We start from the raw sequence: 22583 nt of genomic DNA, 5'->3' as shown, positions 1-22583 counted from the left end.
TCACAAAAACTTACAGACCCACAAAGGAAATGGAGCGCATACGACAGAGAACTATTTGCGATATATGAAGCTATCTGGTACTTTCGCCCCTATGCAGAGGCAAGAACATTTATGGCATACACCGACCATAAACCAATAAACTTTGCATTCAGTAAGTCGCAGGATAACTGTTCTCCACGTCAATTTTGCCACTTGGAATACATCAATTAATTTACTACAGACATCAAGCATATCAAGGGAGCTGAAAACATAGTCGCCAATTTCCTATCGCGGGTCTCTGCTGTTTCACAAACCACAGACTATGATAAATTAGCCGCAGCACAAGCTAATGACGCACAACTGGACTTTAGTTAAAATTAATCCAGCCGGCTGGCACAAATGTGAAGATACAGTGTGACATAGCTATGAACAAACCCAGGCCTTTCATCCCAAGGCAACTACGGAAAGAGGTTTTCAACAGCATACACGGACTCAGTCATCTGGGTAGCACTATGCCATCTCTTTATATATATCTTGGCTTTAGTATTGTTCCTGTGTTCAACGAGATGCAAAAATAAAGTTATATTTTTGAACGCATTACTCTCTCTCGAAAATAATTATTAATTTCACCAAAGATGAGAAGATCTGCAGTCATTGAAATGAAATGATTACTGATACAAAGAGAGAGAGAGAGACATCTTAAAAATCACAAGTAGGATAACAAATAAGTGAATAAAATAATGAAACAAAGAAACCACTTATATGTACAAGATGAGGTAAGAAGTCAGTGCTGCAAATTATTGTGAAATGAAATCAATGTTTTGAACGAAATAGGAAAAGGCTACACAAAAAGAAAAGAGAAGAGAAGAGATGACTGTGAGTAAACAGATATTTTTAAAGAGTGAGAAACATTGATAGTGATATGATAAATGAGATCAAATTCATTAGTGAAAGAAGGAACAAGGAAATAGATAAAAATATGCTCTCTTCCAGTGTACCAGCTTTTCAGCATGGATTTGTAAGGTTTTACCTTGGTAGTAGTGCAGCTTCTCTTTCTTGTTTCACTTCCTGCTGTAATTTGATTTTGTGATATGTTTTTTAAATAATGAACAAGATCTTTGGTTTCTATACTCATATTTTTGGAGGAGGTAGTATGGACCAAAATAAGAAAAAAGTCCAGTAAATATGTATTCTAAATGCATACCTTAAGAGCTACCTCTAAAAGTTACTTACCCTACAGTCTTAGCAACAACAGTACCTGTACATTTCCAAACCAGGATCCCTTACCTCAAATTAATACATTTAAGCTTTCTAAGTGTTCTGCCAATAAATCACAGTCTTTGGTTTGCTTTACACACAACATAATGTGATTTTTCCAATTTAAGTTATTTGTAATTGTAATCTGTAAGTTCTTAATTGAATTTACAGCCTTTATAGTTATTGTGTAACATAAATTTAGTGGATTTCTTTTAGTACTCATGCGGACAACTTCACACTTTTCATTATTTAGAGTCAATTGCAGTTTCCACATCATACAGATATCTTGTCTAAATCCTTTTGCAACTGGTTTTGATCATCTGATGACTTTACAGGATGGTAAATGACAGCATCATGGCTGCTCAGATTGTCTCCTATGTCATTTATAAGGATCAGGAACAGCTGAGGGCTTATAACACTTCCAAGGGGAATGCTGTATATTACTTTTGTTTCATTTGATGACTTTCCATCAATTACTCCAAACTGTGACCTTTCTGACAGAAACTTATAAATCCAGTTGCACAACTGAGGCCATGCTCCATACACATGCAATTTTATTAGAAGATGTTTGTGAGTAATGGGTTCAAAATCTAAAAATATGGACTCAATTTGACATCCCCCATCAATAGCACTCATTACTTCATGAGAATAAAGAGCTGCTTGTGTCTCACAAGAATATTTTCTGACTCTGTGCTGGCTGTTTGTCAATAAATTGTTATCTTCGAGATAATTCATAATGTGTGAACACAGTATTCGTTCAAAATCGTACTGCAAATCAGTGTTAGTCATGTGGTTCTGTAATTCTGTGGATTACCTATTTTCTTCCTTGGGCATTGGTGTGACTTGCAGCTTTCCAATCTTTAGGTACAGAACTTTCGATGAGCGAGCAATTGTATATGATTGCTAAGTATCGAGCTGTTGTATCAGCATACTTTGAAAGGCACCTGACTGGTATACAGTGCACACTGGAGGCCTTGCCTTTATTAAGTGATTTAAGCAGCTTCACTACGCTGAGGATATCTGTTGCTAAATTACTCATGTTGGTCGTTAATCTAGACTCTAATTTTGGAACATTTGCTTCGCCTTCTTTTGGAAAACTGTATTTAGTTACTCTGCTTTAGTGGCTATTTCAGAAGCTACTTTACTACATCATTTACTTCATCATTGACATCAGTGACATCACCATTTTTATCATGCAGGGAAGACATTGGTTGTGTCTTCTGCTGGTACACTTTACACGTGTTAAGTTCAGAGGCGTTTACTCTGGGGATAATGTAGTGAGACACAGAAGCTCGGCGAGCCACCATCTGCAGGTCTACCTGGGTAATGATGTGCATAGGCATCACCCACTGATGTCAGAAGAAGTGACAGTCAGTGTGCACTGCAGCCGATAGACTGCTTGCCCAGCTCAAACCGTGGACTACAGCATAGGTATTCAAACCATCGCCCCAGCATGATCGACATCGAAGACGTGTGCCTGCTCTGGGTGGCGGTCATCAGTGGGGTGGTCCTCATGGACTGGAGTGCAATGACAAGTTAGCAAGGCAGCTACCAATTCGGACTTGAACACACGTCTCACAGGTGTGGTGGGTGTCCTCAGGAGGTAGTCATCCAGTAGGTGACTTGGCAGTGAAAAGATGACAAGCAGCTAGTGTACACTCTTTTGTTCAGGTGAGTGCCGGCAACTTCCAAAGTGTAAGTCCGTAGTTTGTGAGTGGCTGCAGCACTGTGTTTTGTGAGCAGTCTTCGTCTCAAAGTTAGAGGCTGATGCTAGCAGCATAGGTCAGCATCACATACATACCTGTATACTATCTGAGAACCTTTGAGAACAGTCAGAGAGAGGGAGGGTCTGATTCAAGTACTATTTATGCAAACCAGACTGACTAGTGCTTTCCTCTTGCTGATGCTTTAGCCAGGAAAACGTTACAAGTTAGAACAGTCGCTTGCCACCATGAATCAATAGTGACTTCACTTGGTCTGCTTTTCTTGGCCGGTCAGCTTTGCCAGGTGCCCTGTTGTAGCTGAAAGGTGGTTCAGCTTTGCTTTTCAGTGGTTGTGGTGGCCGTATTTTGCAGCGTTGGTGTACTGAATAAGTATCCTCATACTCTGAGTATCTCTTTTTACTTCACAGTACACGGTCACCATAATGTTAGCACCTCACCCACTGTGGTGTCATTTTGCTGCATTGGTGCCAGGCAGTTCAGTTCTCCAGACAAGGCCATGGCACAACACATCATTACTCTGTATACTTCATATGCCTTGTTACTTCAGATACTCAATTATATCTTGTTGCTTTATGTACTTTACTATTTCAGAAGCTACTTTACTACATCATTTACTTCATCATTGAACTTCAAATTGCTGCTTTGCTTTGCTCACAAAAATGACTGCACAGCAACAAAAAAGAATATTACTGACAAACTTCACATTTATTTACGTAACAGACAAAATAGAATGTAATCTAACCATTATTTCACTTTAAACAATATATTTTTCTTCACTCTTGCCTGAAGGGCATGTTACTCAAAATGCATTGTCATATAGGCAACTGAAATTAATTTCGCTTTAAACTGAAGAACACATGGCTGTAACATTACTCTCAAATGCTGACACAAATAGAACTTAATTCAATATATGAAATCTTTCCCTCTACTGCTGCTTGTGAGGGTTCTCTTCTTCTTGGAGTGATCTTCTTACTCATTTTGGATGGACCCCACCTTCCATTAGACTTTTCCTGTGAACTGACTACTATTACATAGTAAGAGGGACTGGTAGGCTCATAAATAGGGTTTGTTATTCCAGTCGATTGATAGTAACTTTATACAACTAGCTAATAACAAGAACAAACTCTCCTTATGATCCTGAGTCAGATTTAGTTCTGTGTTATACGACTCCACAATTACCAAGTCCCATGATCGTGGAACTTCTCCATGGATGGAGGTCCATGGCATACTGCCCTGCTCTGCAGACTCTGAGCCCCTGCCCACTCTGACACCACGTGCAGCTGTCCAGTGCTCCAAGAATATCTCCCACATAAAATCACCACACCAATCCAAACAGAAGATAATATCCTTTTGCCTATAACTAGTGCAAATTCCTTGTCACTTTTTCATATTTACCAATTTCTTTAATTTTCTAATGATACTTTCAGACAATTTTGTACACTCAAGATTCTGTTCAATTTTCCCATATTATATTTTGTTAAATTTCTCATTCTTTCATATTGTGACTTACATCATATTTAATGTACTTTTTGGCTGAAAGAGACTCATTATTTCATTGTTATTGGACCCAAAGACAAAATAAAATAAAACATTTTTCACAAAATTTAACTGACATTACATTTAAATATTTTTTACTTCTATCTGTTGGAAACTTTCATTGCTTATCAACACACAAAAATTACATTTACATTCTAGTACTGATTGAAAATATTATTACAGTACATTCTCTTATGATCAGCTGACGAATAATAGAAGAAGAGAGTGAACCAAAAAAGGAAGAATGACTTCATCCAGCTCGGAAGGCACTATTTACCAAGTAGTTTATTCACTAAAGATCAGCGAACCTCATACTATTCATTTGCTCAAAATTCATCAGCCCCTGCTCCCCAGCCTAGTTTTAAAGCAATGAGTGAGCTCTACATTTATTAATAATCTACATCTAAGTGTAATACGAACACATAGAAGTCTTCAAATATTTCAGATTTCACAAATACCATTCCATTAAACATCACATATGCATTGAAAGTTGCCTTCTGTACAGTCAGAAATTCTGAATACATATACTGCTGGTAATTTCATCACCACTGCATTTACTTTGTCACATAATACTACTTCAACGTTTTCATTCCCTAATGGCTTACATTTTATCTCAGCTTTACTTGCATCAGTCCTAACTATTTGCCTTTCTATTTATAGAATAAAAATCCACTTCAGTTGCTAGTAATTTTGTTAATTTATTCCACGACCAGTTGTGAAACGTAAAGCTTCGTTGTCGGGTGTGAGCAAATGATTGTGGGAACATAAATGTGTGGCAGTCAAGCCCATTTCAAACAAACACAGGGGAGCATGCCACCAGCAACTACGGCAACTGTCTGGACAGCATGACAATCAACTGGATGTATCCCGCCAATATGATTCAAATTGTTGCATTATTCTGAACTTTGTCACTCATTTTGGGAATAGCTAATGTACGCTTAACAAAAAATCAAACACTTTTGCTTTATACTTTTCTCTGTGTTGGTTGTTGATACAATGTATTTTCCCCTCCTGCCAAGCTTATTTTTGACATCAAATCATCTCTCTGTTAGTTGCTGCTCTGTAGATATGGTGATGATCTCCTTGTCTTGCTGTTGGCTGGAGCCCCTTACAATATGGTGGCTTTCCTTTGGTTGGTAAATTCCTTCTGCTTGTCAGTTGAAAATCTTTGTACAGCTTATCTGTGAGGCATCAAATTTACGCTTGTTTCCTCTGTTATATTTGTCAGTGCACTGTTCAGTCTTATCACAAATATACCCACTTTGTATATTGAACACTTGCATAGCTTCAAACTCTTGACTTGTTTCCACTGATTGTGTGATACAACCATAAGTAATTGCTCCTCACTTCAGCATCTGCCGTTGAATCTTTGTAAAAGCTTAATATCACTGTCAATACATTTTTCACTGCCACATTCAGTCCATGTAGTCCTTCAGTCATGAGTTCTTTTTGTGGTGCCAAGGTGGAAACCCATTCTCAACTGACAGGCACCAATTGCAAGGTACTGACCTAGATTTTACCTCAGTAGTATTGCTGCTTCTCTTTGTTGTATGGCTTCCTGCTACAACTTGATTTAGTGACAAATTTCAAATAATGAACCCAACACATAGAAGATGTGATCTTTCCACATTTTTTGACTCCATTAATACAGTGATGATTAGTTTGTCTTCAGAATTTAGACAGGAGACATAACACCGGTCAATACTTCAGCTATTATTGAGCTAGTTTCGTGTGTGTGTGTGTGTGTGTGTGTGTGTGTGTGTGTGTGTGTGTGTTTTTAATAAGTGTATTTTGTATAACAATTATGCCTGTTATCAGAGGCATCACTGTCACTAATTCCTCCTCCTGTTAAAATTCTTATCTTGTACCATTTTGAACTGTCCAGATGTCACTTGGGTTCTGTTAGTGTTACGGAAATATTTATTTTAAAAGGCAGTTTCCCAGCTTCTCTGTGTTCTTGCAAATGTATTGTCATGCATTGCATGATGTTTCATGCCTCAGATCTGAAGGATTCTCCCAAAATGCATTATGTGTTGATAAATAAAATTATTTTGGTGATCAAAACATGTTTCAGCATTCAATAATAATATAGGTTGAGTGAATGCATAGTTTTTGAAGGGCTTTTACTTCAGTTATTATAGAAATTGATTCAAAAGCTTTCTCAAAATATTTGAACTGATGTAAAAAAATATTAATTCACACATATTGCTCTGTTTTCCAATTTTGTCCATGACTTTTGTCTGTACCCAGTTCCAAAACCAGCTTGTTCCTTTCATTGATTAAAAACCAATGTTTTGCATATTGTTCTCTTCCTCTACAGAAGTTCTGTATGTTAGTTTTGTCAGTTACTTTTGTATTGCTTTGCATCTAGCATTAATCTTTTCTGTTGAAACACTGTGACCTCCTGGTGCCTTTCCGTTGCTCAAACCTTGAATGGCTGTAAACATTTCATGTGGCACTACTTCTGGAATTTAATTTCTACAGCTACATCTACATCTGTGATGCCCAAGTCACCTTATGGTGCAGGGCAGAGAGTAACTTTGTGTACCATTGTCACTCTCCCCCACCCACCCCTCCCATTTTCCTTTTCCAGTCACGAATCATACACAGGAAGCACAATTGTTTGTAAGTGTCTTTATGAGTTTAAATCTCTCTAATTTTACTTTCATGGGCTTTCTTGTGAGCTATATGTAGGAAGACTGACTCTTGGGTGACTCCACTAGGAATGTAGACTTTTGAAATTTTATTTTCATTATTAACAGTGTGTATGTGATTGTTCTCTTTAACTACACTAAGCATTGAATTTGTTCCTATAATGCTTACATAATTGTTAGGTTCTGTGTAGTCATACACAGTTTCCCTCTGAAGAACCATTCTTGTTTTTACTGAATTCTTGAATTAAAATATTCTGTTTTCATCTTGAAGTGAGTTTCTTTGTCATTTATCAGTTTTTTTCAGTCTCTGTAGGAGTTTCTGCCTCCGTATCAGAATGTGATCACATTGATGAGCAGGTTTGAATGATTTTTTTCCTCAAACGAGTCCTATATTCTGTACTGTAATGTTGTTTTTAATTTTCTTGTTTACAATAAAGCCTACATCTGAATTTCCTCCCTGTCATGTTCTTTTTAAATAAAATATGTCCATTGTTAACTTTAGTAGCCATTTTTCCTCAATTGCTACTTCAATTATTTGTGTCATGTATCATGATAAACATAATTAAAATATAGATGGCATGATTGTTATTCTATTTACTCTTCATATTTTTACAAAACTTCTTATGACTCTAACATTACCTTTTTTTAACTTTTGAATGTTTCCTGATTTTCAAATGTGATATACATGTTTATATACCTAATCTATTTGTCTGTCGAAATCAAACAATGGAAACTCCAGGTAATCTGTTTGTTTGTTACAGAAAAGAGAAAGCTCTTGTGCAGGAACTAGATGAAGCATGTTGTACTGAAGAGGAGTCGTACATAAAAACTTGCCCTCCGCTAAAGACTGGCATCCCTCATTTTTCACATTTATCGGTGAATTATAGATACTTCTCTTTCTGAATATTTTGTGGTAATTCAGTTTATACTTTTTACTGGTCATTTCTTTTTAACTTCAATTTGTAACAAAGGTTTTGAGTACCATTACACCATGATTTTATTGCAACAATATATTTTGCAAATGCAATCTCTTTTGCCCATTATAAATCAGTTCTGGTGCTGTAGGTTCTGAAGTGCATATTTGCTTAATACAAAGGCTGAATCCATTAATTACTATGTTACTTAAAATATAGCTAAGCTACACAATAATTTAGTTATATGAGCAGCAAGAATAATTTATAAAATAAAAGTCTGAACACTAATTATTTTCGCTGTCGTCAGTCCAAAAACAATTTGATATTGCTGTGTGTGCTAGTCTACATTGCGTAACTTTTTTTATATCCACATAACTATTGCATCCTATGTCCTTTTGAATCTGTTCACATTATTCAAATCTTGATCTCTCTCAACAGTTTTAACCTCCACATCTCTCTCTATTTTCAAATGAACTATTCTTTGATGCCTCAGGAGTGTTCTATCAACCGACAGTCTTAGTCAAGTTCTGTCAAAAAGCTCTTTCCCCCAGGTTGTATTCTGTCAGTCATTTCATCCTTTTATAGATAATTATTATTAGGGTTTTTTATGAGTGTGACTAATTAAACTGATAGTTCAGAAATACTCGCACGTGTCAGCACTCACCCTCTTTGGTAGTGGGATTATTACATTTTTCTTGAAACCTGAAGGTATTTCAACTGTCTCAGATAACCAGCTTACCAGGTGGAACTGTTTGGTTGTGCCAGTTCTTCCAAGGATCTTAATAATACTGAGGAAATGGTGTCTATTCCAGGTGCCATGTTTGTTTTAAGTCTATAAGTGTTTCGTCGAATTCAGTGTTGCATCACTCAACTATCTTTATACATTTCCTCTTCTCTTTCCACAATGTTTTACCAAGCTTTTTCTACCTCTTTATGTAGTCCTTTCAGTCATTTCTCTTTTGCTTAGTACAGGCTTCTTATGTTTACAAAGCTGGAATTCTTTTTCCAAAAGTTTTTTTTTTTTTTTTTTTTTTTTTTTTTAAATAAGAGACATTTGCCTTTGCTATAATCATGCATGCATCTACAGCTTTGCATTTATCCACTAGCCATTCTTACTTTGCCAATTTGCGCTTCCTGTCAGTTCCTTCATTAACTGTCTCTTTTGCCTCTTCCACTTGCTGCATTTTTATACTTTCTGGTAATATCAATAAAATTTTATATTTCCTATGTTATTCAAGGTTTTTTACTGGGCTTTGTTTTTTCTGTCTGCTGGCTTCACCACCTATTTAATTCCTTTCCACCCTTTCAGTTAGTTATTGCCTAGTTGTTGCCTTATGCTCTCTTTGAAACTCTCAGCAATTTCTGGTTGTCTCAACATGCCCAGGTGCCATCTCATTAATTTCTTACCTTTATGAAATTTATTCAACTTTAGTCTGCACCTCATAACCAGTAAATTACAGTAGAGTCCACATCTGCTCATGGAAATGTTTTGCAGTTTAAAACCTTCTTTCTAAATCTGTCTTACCACTATATAACCCATTTGAAATCTTCTGATTCCCCCATGTCTTTTCCAAAATACAAACTTTTTTCATGATTGTTACATTTCTTTTCACCTAGTTCACATTTTCTTACTGCTTTTCTTCTTCTCTTTTTTTTCTCACTATCAAAATTCAGTCTCTCTCTCTCTCTCTCTCTCTCTCTCTCTCTCTCTCTCTCTCCCCCTCCCTCTCCTCCCTCCCCCTCTCTCCCCTCCCTCTCACCCCTTCCTCTCTCCCCCCCCCCCCTCTCTCACCCCACCTCTCCCCCCCTCTCTCTCCCTTAATGTACTGAATAACTCATTTTATCTCATTATACACTTTTTCACTCTCTTTGTCATTACACAGCTAGTGGGCATATACTTTTATTACCATAGTAAGTTGTTGCTTTGCCTCTATCTCAGCGCTATTTTATTTACTGTGCTATTCATTGTAGTTCATCTGCCATAACATTGTCTGGTTCATTATTAAACATACTCCTTCATTACCCTATTTAATTTATATTGATATTTCTGCACTTACCTGGTCACAAATTGTGTTTTGCTTTCTACCACTATTCGGTAACTTCCCTAACTTCCACTAGCCTTTATCTAACATCCAAAGTTTTTTAGAACTGATGTTCATCCAATAAAACATGTGAAAAAGTTTCAATGTTGTTGTTGTTGTTGTTGTTGTTGTGGTCTTCAGTCCTGAGACTGGTTTGATGCAGCTTTCCATGCTAATCTATCCTGTGCAAGCTCCTTCATCTCCCAGTACCTACTGCAACCTACATCCTTCTGAATCTGCTTAGTGTATTCATCTCTTGGTCTCCCTCTACGATTTTTACCCTCCACACTGCCCTCCAATGCTAAATTTGTGATCCCTTGATGCCTCAGGACATGCCCTACCAACCGATCCCTTCTTCTAGTCAGGTTGTGCCACAAACTTCTCTTCTCCCCAATCCTATTCAATACCTCCTCATTAGTTATGTGATCTATCCACCTAATCTTCAACATTCTTCTGTAGCACCACATTTCAAAAGCTTCTATTCTCTTCTTGTCCAAACTATTTATTGTCCATGTTTCACTTCCATACACGGCTACACTCCATACAAATACTTTCAGAAACGACTTCCTGACACTTACATCTATCCTCGATGTTAACAAATTTCTCTTCTTCAGAAACGATTTCCTTGGCATTGCCAGTCTACATTTTATATCCTCTCTACTTCGACCATCGTCAGTTATTTTGCTCCCCAAATAGCAAAACTCCGTTACTACTTTAAGTGTCTCATTTCCTAATCTAATTCCCTCAGCATCACCCGACTTAATTCGACTACATTCCATTATCCTCGTTTTGCTTTTGTTGATGTTCATCTTATATCCTCCTTTCAAGACACTGTCCATTCCGCTCAGCTGCTCTTCCAGGTCCTTTGCTGTCTCTGACAGAATTACAATGTCATCGGCAAACCTCTAAAGTTTTTATTTCTTCTCCCTGGATTTTAATACCTACTCCAAACTTTTCTTTTGTTTCCTTTACTGCTTGCTCAATATACAGATTGAGTAACATCGGGGAGAGGCTACAACCCTGTCTCACTCCCTTCCCAACTACTGCTTCCCTTTCATGCCACTCGACTCTTATAACTGCCATCTGGTTTCTGTACAAATTGTAAATATCCTTTCGCTCCCTGTATTTTACCCTTGCCACCTTTAGAATTTGAAAGCGAGTATTCCAGTCAACATTGTCAAAAGCTTTCTCTAAGTCTACAAATGCTAGAAACGTAGGTTTGCCTTTCCTTAATCTTTCCTCTAAGATAAGTCTTAAGGTCAGTATGGCCTCACATGTTCCAACATTTCTACGGAATCCAAACTGATCTTCCCCGAGGTTGGCTTCTACCAGTTTTTCCATTCGTCTGTAAATAATTCGCGTTAGTATTTTGCAGCTGTGACTTATTAAACTGATAGTTCGGTAATTTTCACATCTGTCAACACCTGCTTTCTTTGGGATTGGAATTATTATATTCTTCTTGAAGTCTGAGGGTATTTCGCCTGTCTCGTACATCTTGCTCACCAGATGGTAGAGTTTTGTCAGGACTGGCTCTCCCAAGGCTGTCAGTAGTTATAATGGTAGAGTTTTGTCAGGACTGGCTCTCCCAAGGCTGTCAGTAGTTACAATGGAATGTTGTCTATTCCCAGGGCCTTGTTTTGACTCAGGTCTTTCAGTGCTCTGTCAAACTCTTCACGCAGTATCCTATCTCCCATTTCGTCTTCATCTACATCCTCTTCCATTTCCAGAATATTGTCCTCAAGTACATCGGCCTTGTATAGACCCTCTATATACTCCTTCCACCTTTCTGCTTTCCCCTCTTTGCTTAGAACTGGGTTTCCATCTGAGCTCTTGATATTCATACAAGTGGCTCTCTTTTCTCCAAAGGTATCTTTAATTTTCCTGTAGGCAATATCTATCTTACCCCTCGTGAGATAAGTCTCTACATCCTTACATTTGTCCTCTAGCCATGCCTGCTTAGCCATTTTGCACTTCCTGTCAATCTCATTTTTGAGATGTTTATATTCATTTTTGCCTGCTTCATTTACTGCATTTTTATATTTTCTCCTTTCATGAATTAAATTCAATATATCTTCTGTTACGCAAGGATTTCTACTAGCCCTCGTCTTTTTACCTACTTGATCCTCTGCTGCCTTCACTACTTCATCCCTCAGAGCTACCCATTCGTCTTCTACTGTATTTCTTTCCCCCATTCCTGTCAATTGTTCCCTTATGCTGTCCCTGAAACTCTGTACAACCTCTGGTTTAGTCAGTTTATCCAGGTCCCATCTCCTTAAATTCCCACCTTTTTGCAATTTCTTCAGTTTTAATGTACAGTTCATAACCAATAGATTGTGGTCAGAGACCACATCTGCCCCTGGAAATGTCCTACAATTTAAAACCTGGTTCCTAAATCTCTGTCTTACCATTATATAATCTATCTGATACCTTTTAGTATCTCCAGGATTCTTCCATGTATACAACCTTCTTTTATGATTCTTGAACCAAGTGTTAGCTATGATTAAGTTATGCTCTGTGCAAAATTCTAACAGACGGCTTCCTCTTTAATTTCTTAGCCCCAGTCCATATTCACCTACTATGTTTCCTTCTCTCCCTTTTCCTGCTGTCAAATTCCAGTCACCCATGACTATTAAATTTTCGTCTCCCTTCACTACCTGAAGAATTTCTTTTATCTCATCATACATTTCATCAATTTCTTCGTCATCTGCAGAGCTAGTTGGCATATAAACTTGTACTACTGTAGTAGGCATGGGCTTCATGTCTATCTTGGCCACAATAATACGTCCACTATGCTGTTTGTAGTAGCTTACCCATACTCCTATTTTTTTTATTCATTATTAAACCTACTCCTGCATTACCCCTATTTAATTTTGTATTTATAATCCTGTATTCACCTGACCAGAAGTCTTGTTCCTGCTGCCACCGAACTTCACTAATTCCCACTATATCTAACTTTAACCTATGTATTTCCCTTTTTAAATTTTCTAACCTACCTGCCCGATTAAGGGATCTGACATTCCACGCTCCGATCCGTAGAATGCCAGTTTTCTTTCTTCTGATAATGATGTCCTCTTGAGTAGTGCCCGCCTGGAGATCTGAATGGGGGACTATTTTACCTCTGGAATATTTTCCCAAGAGGATGCCATCATCATTTAACCGTACAGTAGAGCTGCATGCCCTCGGGAAAAATTACGGCTGTAGTTTCCCCTTGCTTTCAGCCGTTCGCAGTACCACAACAGCAAGGCTGTTTTGGTTAATGTTACAAGGCCAGATCAGTCAATCATCCAGACTGTTGCCCCTGCAACTACTGAAACGGCAGCTGCCCCTCTTCAGGAACCACATGTTTGTCTGGCCTCTCAACAGATACCCCTCCGTTGTGGTTGCACCTATGGTACGGCTATCTGTATCATTGAGACACACAAGCCTCCCCACCAACGGCAAGGTCCATGGTTCATGGGGGGAAAGTTACAATATTTCGTGGAAACAGTCCAGGAAAATGGTTTAGAAATATTGTTTATGGAGGAAAGAGCACACGAGGTGGACAAAGCTTACATTATATCTAAGAAATCCTACAACAAAGAGTGCTTATCTAAAAATCTTAAAATAAAGCACTGCAACACAGTAGTGAAGCCAAAATACCTATATGCCAATGATAGCTTAGTACTGAACTATACACTTGAAAATGCCACTCAGTGATGAGTTGTGTGTGTGTGTGTGTGTGTGTGTGTGTGTGTGTGTGTGTGTGTGTGTGGCAGGGGGGGGAGGGGGGGGGGAGAGCATGTGCAGCTGTTATACATGTAATGAAATTCTTAGGCTACCTTACAGCAGTCAGCAATTGCTTACACAGAATATTTCTTTGCTTTCTTCACAGTTGTGTCCTTTATTCCCACATCATTACTGTGGAATAGTTCTCTCCTAACGAAAATACTGTATTTGCTTATCTTACTGAAGAGCAGCCTTTTACAATTTCAAATCCCAAAGATATGTGAATATGTTGGTTTCAGAATAGGCCCACTGTTCCTTTCTGCTTTACTATTATGTGTGATCCAGTTCTTCACATTTCCACAACTGGAGAACACATTGTAAATGTCAGCCGGTTGAACAACAGTATCCATTCTTTTCAGCTCCTTCTGATCATCAAAACTTTTGTCAGTGTGCCAAATGAGTGGCAAGTCACAGGACAGCAAAACTTGATATTTGTGAGAAGGAGCGCTACAGAGTCATTTTGTCTGCAGGGCAAAATTTTTATATTGGCCAGAGTATTAATTAAGAAAGATTTTTATTAAATTTACCCATGTAGACTTAGTGTTACTGGGTCATAATACGTAGCAGATATCATTTAATGTTATTTTTAGTCTTTGCTTCTCTGCTCAGATATGCACTTATACTTTTCACCTGGGCCTAGTACTCTTTCAACTGCCTGTAACACTTGTGAAATGGTTCAGCTTTAGTTGATGGGAATAATATGCTGCCACACCTGTTGAAAGTTTAGGTAATACCTCATTTAATTTTGGTGATCAACAATATATAGTGATTGTGTCTTTCCTCTTGCAGAATGTATAGAATACATTATATGCCTTTCCTTTCTTTCTTTGACAGAATAAAAATGAAATAGAATGAAATTTTCACTCTACAGCGGAGTGCGCGCTGATATGAAACTTCCTGGCAGATTAAAACTGTGTGCCAGACCGAGGCTCGAACTCTGGACCTTTGCCTTTTGCGGGCAAGTGCTCTACCAACTGAGCTACCCAAGCACGACTCACACCCCGTCCTCACAGCTTTAATTCCGCCAGTACTTGTCTCCTACCTTCCAAACTTCACAGAAGCTCTCCTGCGAACTTTGCAGAACTAGCACTCCTGGAAGAAAGGATATTGCGGAAACGTGGCTTAGCCACAGCCTGGGGGATGTTTCTAGAATGAAATTTTCACTCTACAGCGGAGTGTGCGCTGATATGATACTTCCTGGCAGATTAAAACTGTGTGTCAGACCGAGACTCGAACTTGGGACCTTTGCCTTTCGCGGGCAAGTGCTGTACCAACTGAGCTACCCAAGCATGACTCGCGCCCCGTCCTCGCAGCTTTAATTCCGCCAGTACCTCATTTCCTACCTTGGAAAATAAATATATAAAGAAACGTATTTATGAACAGATAAATAGAAGGAACCTGCAATGAACCTTTTACTCTGCAGAGGATTGTGTGCTTTTTTTGAAACTTCCTGCCAGGTAAAACTGTATTTTGGTCAGGAACTTGAATACAGAACCTTGCCTTTTGCAGGAAATCTCTCTCCTGCTCTCCAAACCTTACAAAAGCACTCCTTCATACCTTACTCAGGGAAGAAAGAATACTACAGAGAAGCACCTTAGCCAGAGCCTTGTTGTTGTTCTGGGTTCAGATTCTGGTCTGGCATTTAGTTTTAGTCTGCCAATAAGCTGTAGGTAAAGGGATGTTTAAAAGGACTGAAATTATGCCATAAACATTTTATTGTCTGAACACTGGACTTATTTCAGGAAGACAGCAGTTTGAATCCCCATCTGGCCACCCAATTTTATATTTTATATAGTTTTCCAAAACCACTTACTTTGAAACGGGCACAGCCAATTTCCTTTGCCATACTTTTACTCCATTACAAATGATGTTTTCATCAGTGGGACATTAGACCCTAACCTTCCTTTTATTGTTTATTGTACAGTATTTTAGTACTGTGCCCTTCAAAGTAGTCCCTTACTATTTTGACAAATTGGTCTGAAAGATGTTTTCTTTCAGAGGATGCATACTGAAGTGCATTCCATTAAAGGCATTAAATTATCACATGCAATTTTTTGGATCTCATCAATGCTTTGAAAATGACATTCTTTCAGTTTACTTTTAAATATCAAGAATAAGAAGAATTTTATGTTGTGACAATAGTGTTGGTGGGGTACAACATTTGTGTGATGTTTTCCAGGTAAGTAAGTGATGCCAGAGTCAATGCTTCTTCATTCTGTGACATCCCCAAATTAGTCTTCTTACAGTTCAGCAATCTTCCTATGCTAACATATTAAAAGCTTAGATACAATCTGTTGTTTACTGCATCTAATGGATAATACAATCATCAGCGCCTTGTGTTGGATTGACATGTGCAAGTTTACTTTGAGTAACAGACTCATTTCCTACACACTGCCATGAGTGCATCTGACTATCAAAACTGCATGACTACGACCTCACACTGATGGTTATTTGATAGTCATCCTCTCTGGCTATTAAACACTGGGCCTCACATTGGCAGCAAGCTAATTGTAGGACTTAGGTTATTGTTTCATAAGTTTGTTTTATTTTATAACACTAATAGATAAAAACTCTTCGATTTGCCTATAGCTCCAGGTGTTTTATATTTACATTTTTTTTTCCAGAAACATCCTCCAGCTCCTGATGTGAAATGGAACATTATAAATGTTCTGGCAGCATATTGTTATGTAGCAAGGTATTTCAATGGAGATCATAAAGAACAACCTCTCCAAGCTGCTTGTCTACTGGAAGGGCTCTCTGGTGTTCTACGTGCAAACTTTAGTTACAAGTCGACAGAAATAGCAGTTGACTCTGTAGTTCAGGATATTCTTTCTGTAAGTAAAGAGATCCATATAAGTGCTGTGGTCTTTAAAGAAGTGTACGGATATGTAAATAAGTGCCAGTTCGTGTGCCTTCAATTGTAGAGTATAGTGGACAGGCTTCCATAACTAAAACCATGTCCAGTTGTTTGTACCACATAGTGTTATATGGTACTGTTCTTTGTTAACATATTCATTCCAGAACACACTCTTCAGTCTTATGCTACATTTAATTGAGATTTGTTTGTATTTTGTCTGGTGGTTTCTTTTTTACTGTTCAGTTATGGTATTACGGAAGAGGGTGTGTACTGACAATTTAAAAATAATCAGATTCCTGTAAACAACATAAGACAAAATGTGAAATTAGTTTTTAAGTCAATGCAGATGAGGAAGGAATAATGGTGTGGGTGACCTCTATGTGCTTAATCCATTTGTGATGCTCAAAGAAGGCGCAGTCAGAAAGGAGGAGAAAAGTTATGTAAGTGTTTGAGAGAACCAGTTCTTCATTACAAATGAAAGATAAGAAAAAATGGTGAAGAGTTAAACAGAAAGAGAGAGAAACTGTGGGGAATTAGGCAGATGGTGAAGAGCTAAACAAAAAGAGGGAAAAACTGTGGAAAGAGAAAGGAATCATTGAAAACTCTGTGTCAAGTGAGAGTATCAAAGTGCTTAAAAGTCGATGAATGTTGTACTGAATGTAACAGTTAGGTTTGAGTTCCGGGTAGATTACTTTTGCATTTTAAAATATTGGAGCAAGTAACTCAGTTATGGAGTAAAGCTTTTATGATACCGGTCAAAAGACAAATTGATCTGTTTCGGCTCATGATTTGCTGAATCCAAAGAGGGTACAGTGGATGACATAAAACAGCAGTAGATGTTTCTTAGTTTATTTACAATTCTGAAGGATTCTTATCATGGTTTCAAAGCAGACTATTTTTTATTATTGCTGTGTTCCCTTTTGTGTGTCACATTTAAGCTAAGTAAAAGATAACATCTTTTTATTATAATTAAAAAAAGTACTATCACTCTTGCTGTTGCCATGTCTAGCATACCAAGCACAACCACTGCCATGGTTAATTATGGAACTGACTACTTCATCGCAGTTCTGTTTCTTTGTTTTATGGTATTTTCACTTGAAATTATGTACATATTCAAAAAGCTCTTAAAAATTTGTATATAATAAGCATTGTAGCTATTGCAGACTCTTCTCCCAACCTCCTCCCCTCCTTTTCCTCCTCATCTTCCTATCCTTACCTCCTCACATTATTTTCCCAGTGCTCTCCCTCTAATCTGCCCTCCTACCTTACTGTGTTCCACATGCCACTTTCATAGCTTCCACTTCTGTTCTTTGACCATATCTTGCCTGTGCCTTGTGTGGTTTACATTTTGAACTATATATTCTTAAAAATTTAGACGTATTGGAAGCTGCAGAATTTGAGTTCATCAGGTAAGTTTCAGGTGTTTGGAGTTAGCTGTGTCACTCCAGGCCTGCTGAGTGAAAAACCTTGTATATCATAGTAAAGGGGCAGCAGAAATGACAAGTATATGGTATCCTCCAGGTGATGCAGTGCAACAATTTAAGACATAGGCTTTGTATTTGTGAGGAATGGGATTCAGTTTGCATGACAGATCATTCAGCATAGTCACAGCTGATTTCTTTCCACAAGCGTGTTCAAATTAGCCAGCACTCTATCTCCGATGTCATTGATGTTATAGGATCTTCAAGGAGAACCTTAATAGTTGTCATTAATTCATATTTTCTACAGTGGATTATGCTGTTACTGTATTATTTCATGTGTGCATTACAGTGCTTTGGACATACTGAAGAAACTATTTATGATGATGTAATGAAAGTGCTTCGTGGACCTGAGGAAAGCAGACCTTATTTCTATGTACAGGCTGGCTTGAGTGATATCCATCATCTGTTTACTCTTGCTTATAAAATAAAAGAATCAGGTTGGTATGGCCATTCTTGTAATTCCATTTAGCTAATTGTTGTACATGCTTTACTTTATTTATTTGATTTCAGGTTCAAAGAGAAAAACTGGTGAATTTAGCAAATGCTTTAAGGAATCTCTGTATGATGGCCATGACATAACAAAGGAACAACTCTTTCTTTTAAAAAAGAAAGTTGAGTATTTTTTAGCATGGGTGAATGAATATTTATTAAATAAAGGACAAACTTTAGTAACGTAGTAATTTTGGTGTTGACATTCCAAACTTTTGTATGGGAAAAGTATTGTTTTCATTTTATAATAAAAATAATAAAAAAGGAGTTGCTTACTTTTTCTGTAATACTGAGTTAGAAAGAGGCCTAGCATTCAACTGTAATTATGTTTGATCAACAAAGCTGGTTAAATGTTGAATAAATCATAGTTTATACTAATGCATTCCCTCCAGATCTACCCAATGTTATATTGTAGGAAGTGCCAATCAAAGCTGATTAGGGCTGGAGGAGGCTGTCATTTCATTGCAGATAGCTCATCAGCAAATGCAGGTAACAAATTGGAGTTTCTGAGTCAGTTTATTTACAATGTTGCCATAAAAGACAAATAGTAAATGAATGAGTGGTCATTTGATGACTCATATTGTGCAGGTATACTTTGTGTCATACAGAAGAGCAGGTATGTTGATGTATACAGCAATTTGTAAATTCTTCTTGCACAAGTGCTTTATCTGATATTATTATTTCATTTGTAATTGGACAGTAAACATTACCACACATTTGTGGTCGTGTCAGTGTCTTACACAATGTATTTTGTAAATTTCAGTATTATGTATTTGGAGGTTCTATTAAAATGACTTTAAAATATAGAAATAAACAAAACATATTTATACTTCTAACCATTCTAAAGCACAAATGTGCATTAAAAAAATGTTGTTTGCAGACACTACGTTGAATCCTTCTGACGGAAACTTCCCCCACCCCATCCCTACTTCTATACTTCTGACAGAACCAGAACACCCCCCCCCCCCCTCTCTCTCTCTCTCTCTCTCTCTCTCTCTCTCTCTCTCTCTCTCTCTCACTCACTCATTCACTCTGTGCGTATGTATTCATAGCTTCCGGAAGGGAGGTAGGACACTCCAGACTGCAGGATGAGAGGCCCCTTCTGGTGTGCGGCCAAGAAGAATGAGAGAGGAGATCAAAGGACATATTTTAGTAAGCACCATGCCAGGTGCTTTCCAGAGATAATTGGAGGACAGAGCGATAACTAAAGACGGGTTGAGAGTATGATAAGTGCAATGAGGAATTAAGAGGAAAGCAGAAAAGAAGGGGGGAGACATATCACACACACATTAGCTGACCTGGCCATGTGTTGCTGTGGCTCAGTAGTTAACAGTAGGTCAAACTGATTTTCCACTCATCTTTATAATACAATGAAGCTAATATTCACTAATAAAACTGAAAATAGTTTTTAAAATGTACGGGATTTAGAATGAAATGGTATGCCAAAATCTAAAAGTGATTGGTAAAGTATTGGAATGTTGAAATTAACCACAAACCAACATACAGCTTTTAATTTTACATTTTATTCATCTCATATTCAACCACAGTTTGTAATCAATGATGTATTTACAAAATACTTAATAAAGTAATAACATATAAAAATTGTATTTTATAAATGAGGTAGATAACATTGATTTTAACTATTATTTCCATTATTTTAAGTTATCACAATTTAAAATTTTCAATTATTTAAGTACTAATTGGTGCACAGTATCTTTGGTTAACCTTTCTTTCGCTAACACACGTGAGCTGGTGACAAAATTGCCCATGGAGGTAAACGTACTTTCCAAGTCTAAACAACAAGTAAACATTGTTTGGCCTTGAGACTTATTGGTGGTCACTGCAAAAGCCAAACGGATCAGAAATTGAAGCCCTCTAAATGGTATTGGAGATTCTGACAGTATTATTGGAATACGGTCAACAGGACGATTTCTGCTTTAAACTTTCCTGTCAAAATGGTTGCTTTGAGAACATTTCTGGTAATCCTTTTAATGACCAAATGTGTACCGTTGCATATTGTAGGTGGGTTTCAATTGCGGAGAACAGTAATTGGTGAAACAGTCTTCAACTGAAGATTGTGTGGTGGCATTCCTGGTATATCCAGAGAATTTAAAAATTCAGTTGGATAATTTATGGCTTCGTTCTCATCAACTATTGTGTCGATTGATTTAAAAGATATCAAATCACTGGGCATCAACTGTTGTATCTGGAAATTAATTTCGTCAACATCAACATTTCTTGCTACCAAAATAACACGATTACTGAGCCAGTTATGATCTAAGTAATTATTCCATATACCTGGGAAGACAAACTCAGTTAGTTCACTTTTTGTCTCAACAACAGTACAGAAATTGTCTTGCACTCTTGTGTATTTTGTATTTTGCTGCATTTCAATTTCGCCGTTTCCAATATCCAGTAATTGGTTAGGAAATACTTGTGCCGATGGATCATTTTGCAATCGTACTTACATGTTCATGATTAGTCGAAGTGTCTTCAACACTTTGGCATAAAAACAATTGTTTTAAACATGCGGTGATCTCATTGGCAAAAGTAGAGCGAGGAATGACTGGTAATGTGTGCCAGAAGCCACCAGATAGTAGTAAGACAGTACTACCTAAAAATTTATTGTTGCCTTTATGAAATGCTTCGAGTGGATGTTTATGATTCATAGTACACTTATCCCAAATTATAATTGAACTCTTTTGCAACACTGCAACAATTCCGCTCTTTTTTTTTTTTTTTTAAATATGGCCATGTCTAATGGCAACATAAATGCTGAATGTGCCGTTTGTCCACCATCTAACAAAGTGGCAGTAGTGCCTGATGATGCAATTGCCAATGCAGTTTTCTGTTGCGACCATATCTTCGCAAGGATTAATGATATTAAAAATGGCCCACCATTTCCACGTGGTATACATAAAAAAAATTAAAAAAAAAAAACTACCTTGTTCAGCATCAATGGTCAGCATAATCCGTTATAAATATTTTTTTCTTCAGCTGTCAGTAATGGCTCATTATTCACAATAATTGTAGTTAAGTCAACATCATTATACTGTTTTTATCATTGCAAATCACTGTTAACTAAATCTAAATCGGTCGTTGGGCGTTCAGGTTATGGCATACCATAATGACTAAGTGGCAAATTTGAAATTAAAATACATAATCTTTGATCAACTCTGATGCTTCATTATACATTTCTGGTGCGTAATCTAGATTTGGACATTGGTTTTTTTTGTTTAACTCGATGCAATACGTCTTTAGTCATATAGTTTTTATATTTTTCCCATAAAGTCTATGATTGTGTTGGATAACATGTCATCAAAATAATTGCAAACAGATGACAAATACTATTCTGTGTGGATGTCAGCGCTGCATCAACAAGTGTCGAGTCCCAATGATTGTCTTCTTCCAGTAATTGTGACTCATGACATGCATCTTGATATGTATTGAACACTCGACCATTAACTGTTCGCAAAAATTCGAAAGATGTTGGTCCAGGAATATTCATCAACAACAAATGCAAAAAAAATGGGGGGGGGGGGGGGGGGGGGGGCATTCACATTGTTTTGGATGTACTGTGTAAAGTCGTCCCAATGTCTGGGCTTTAAATGTGCCTGAGATTGATGCATGCAGTTTTCCTTGTTTACATGGCTCCCATATTTTCCCTAATTTATTCCGTGTAAAATAGTGTGGACCATCGGCATATAATAATGTTTTTGTGAATCAGCCGAACACGTCAGATTTTTGACACGTTGTGAAAAATTCAGTTTAGTACTACAAGGAAGTAAAGGGGAGGATGTTGTTATGATGGGTGGCTGATATCCTCTTTGTACAATACAAATGTAC

The 22583-nt window shown here is 37.4% G+C and overlaps 1 protein-coding gene across 1 annotated transcript in view; it reads left to right on the top strand.

Annotated features, from left to right (window-relative positions):
* The window catches only part of LOC124795063 (zinc finger HIT domain-containing protein 2), a 47206-nt gene extending 27687 nt beyond the window's left edge, over nucleotides 1-19519 (top strand). The window contains exons 4-7 of the mRNA XM_047258866.1: nucleotides 7912-8026; nucleotides 16535-16744; nucleotides 18538-18685; nucleotides 18759-19519. Of these exons, the coding sequence (XP_047114822.1) occupies nucleotides 7912-8026; nucleotides 16535-16744; nucleotides 18538-18685; nucleotides 18759-18925 (640 nt within the window). The 3' untranslated portion in view covers nucleotides 18926-19519. The remainder of the gene's footprint in view (nucleotides 1-7911; nucleotides 8027-16534; nucleotides 16745-18537; nucleotides 18686-18758) is intronic.
* Nucleotides 19520-22583: the final 3064 nt, after the last annotated feature.

Source organism: Schistocerca piceifrons, chromosome 4 (genome assembly GCF_021461385.2).
Source record: "Schistocerca piceifrons isolate TAMUIC-IGC-003096 chromosome 4, iqSchPice1.1, whole genome shotgun sequence".
NCBI classification, from domain to species: domain Eukaryota; kingdom Metazoa; phylum Arthropoda; class Insecta; order Orthoptera; family Acrididae; genus Schistocerca; species Schistocerca piceifrons.
The sequence above is the reverse complement of the archived record's forward strand: the minus strand, read 5'-3'. Positions and strand labels throughout refer to the sequence as shown.